At 37.8% G+C, this 1,355-nt stretch overlaps 1 protein-coding gene across 1 annotated transcript; it reads right to left on the bottom strand.

Annotated features, from left to right (window-relative positions):
• mt2 (metallothionein 2) lies at positions 1–835 on the bottom strand. The gene is made up of 3 exons (XM_067389266.1): positions 677–835; positions 486–551; positions 1–403 (listed from the first exon to the last, which is right to left on the bottom strand). Exons 1-3 carry the CDS (start codon positions 699–701, stop codon positions 312–314), a joined length of 183 nt encoding a protein of 60 aa, XP_067245367.1. The 5' UTR covers positions 702–835; the 3' UTR covers positions 1–311.
• Positions 836–1,355: the final 520 nt, after the last annotated feature.

The raw sequence follows: 1,355 nt of genomic DNA, 5'->3' as shown, positions 1-1,355 counted from the left end.
GAAATAAGACCCACACACCAATAAATGCTGACATTTATATTTTGTAGACAAGACACAGAAGAAAAACTTACAATTGTCTCTTTATAAAGAGCAGACATTTTGTGATAGTCTTAGTTGTAGAAATACAAGTCAATGCATTGTTTTCCCTCTTTGTTAAACGATTTAGCAACATTAAACACTCAAGATTTGGAGAGAACTGGGAGGTCATTTATTACCATCATCTCATAGAAAACAAACATTCATGCGATGCAAAACGATGACAAGTACAGACGAATAAATTCACATTGTGGCAAAACATCACGTTGACCTCCTCATTGACAGCAGCTGGAGCCGCAAGAATTGCCCTTACAAACGCATCCAGAGGCACATTTGCTGCAACCAGACGGGCAGCAGGTACAGCAACCTGTAACAGAAGAAAGTTTAGCCATCTCGTGGAGGGAAAAAAAAAAAAAAAAAAAAAAAATATTACTATTAAGTTCACGTACTCTTCTTGCAGGTTGTACACTGGCAGTTAGTGCACTTGCAGGTGGCACCACAGTTGCAAGTTCCAGCTACAAAAACACAAACGCAATAAATAAATAAAATGAAAGTTTCTGATATACAGGCAACAAGTGCATAGCAACTTGATTACAAAAGTAAATTCAACACAACTGTAAATTCACTGTAAAACACTTACTCTTGGCGCAGTCGCAAGGATCCATTTTCTCCAAGAATATCTTTAAAGAGCCCGAAAGTCCGTTGGAAATATCGCTTCACTCAGTTCGTGAATGAGTTGATGTGGAAGGTACCAGGGGACTGCTCGCGCGCTGCTTTTATACAGCTCTGACTGAACGCAGACCGAGTGCAAAAGCCCGCCCGCTTCAGCCTGCACACGGTGATTCATTAATGAAACTGGGTGCAAACTATCAAACAATCAAGAGTCATCATTCCCACCTTTCACATCAATGTGCTGTTTTTACGATTATATAACTACCGTTCCACTCCACTGGCTGAATTTGATTGCTATTTGTTTACGTGAATTATATAATTCGATGCTTTTGTTTGTTATTTTCGTTTTGGGAGGTGGAAAGACCTTGATAGCATAAAGTAGTTTGTTAGAATGAAAGAGGTCTATATATACTTGCTTCTTTAATGGTTTTAGATTGCTGTGAGTGTGGAAGGCAAAGTAATAGCCTACGACTCTATTAAATATTAAAGTAAACACGTATTTGAGTTTAAATAAATTATAGGCCTAATTTAAGATGATACAGGCCCATTAATGACATTAAAGACATAGAAGATGCTCGTGGAGAGGCGATTTTTTGATTTTATGAAAGCTTTATTCTCTCCCATAATTGTTTGTAAACAGTTTGTCA

This window comes from Chanodichthys erythropterus, chromosome 7 (genome assembly GCF_024489055.1).
Source record: "Chanodichthys erythropterus isolate Z2021 chromosome 7, ASM2448905v1, whole genome shotgun sequence".
Taxonomy (NCBI): domain Eukaryota; kingdom Metazoa; phylum Chordata; class Actinopteri; order Cypriniformes; family Xenocyprididae; genus Chanodichthys; species Chanodichthys erythropterus.
This window is presented reverse-complemented; position numbering and strand designations above follow the sequence as displayed.

What these genes read in the sequence shown, in the direction of transcription:
- mt2 (XM_067389266.1), bottom strand. Translation starts at nt 701, where the DNA reads ATGGATCCTTGCGACTGCGCCAAGA. An exon ending in TCCTTGCGACTGCGCCAAGA is followed by an intron (nt 552 to 676) that starts GTAAGTGTTTTA and finishes GTGTTTTTGTAG; the next exon opens with CTGGAACTTGCAACTGTGGT. An exon ending in GTGTACAACCTGCAAGAAGA is followed by an intron (nt 404 to 485) that starts GTACGTGAACTT and finishes CTTCTGTTACAG; the next exon opens with GTTGCTGTACCTGCTGCCCG.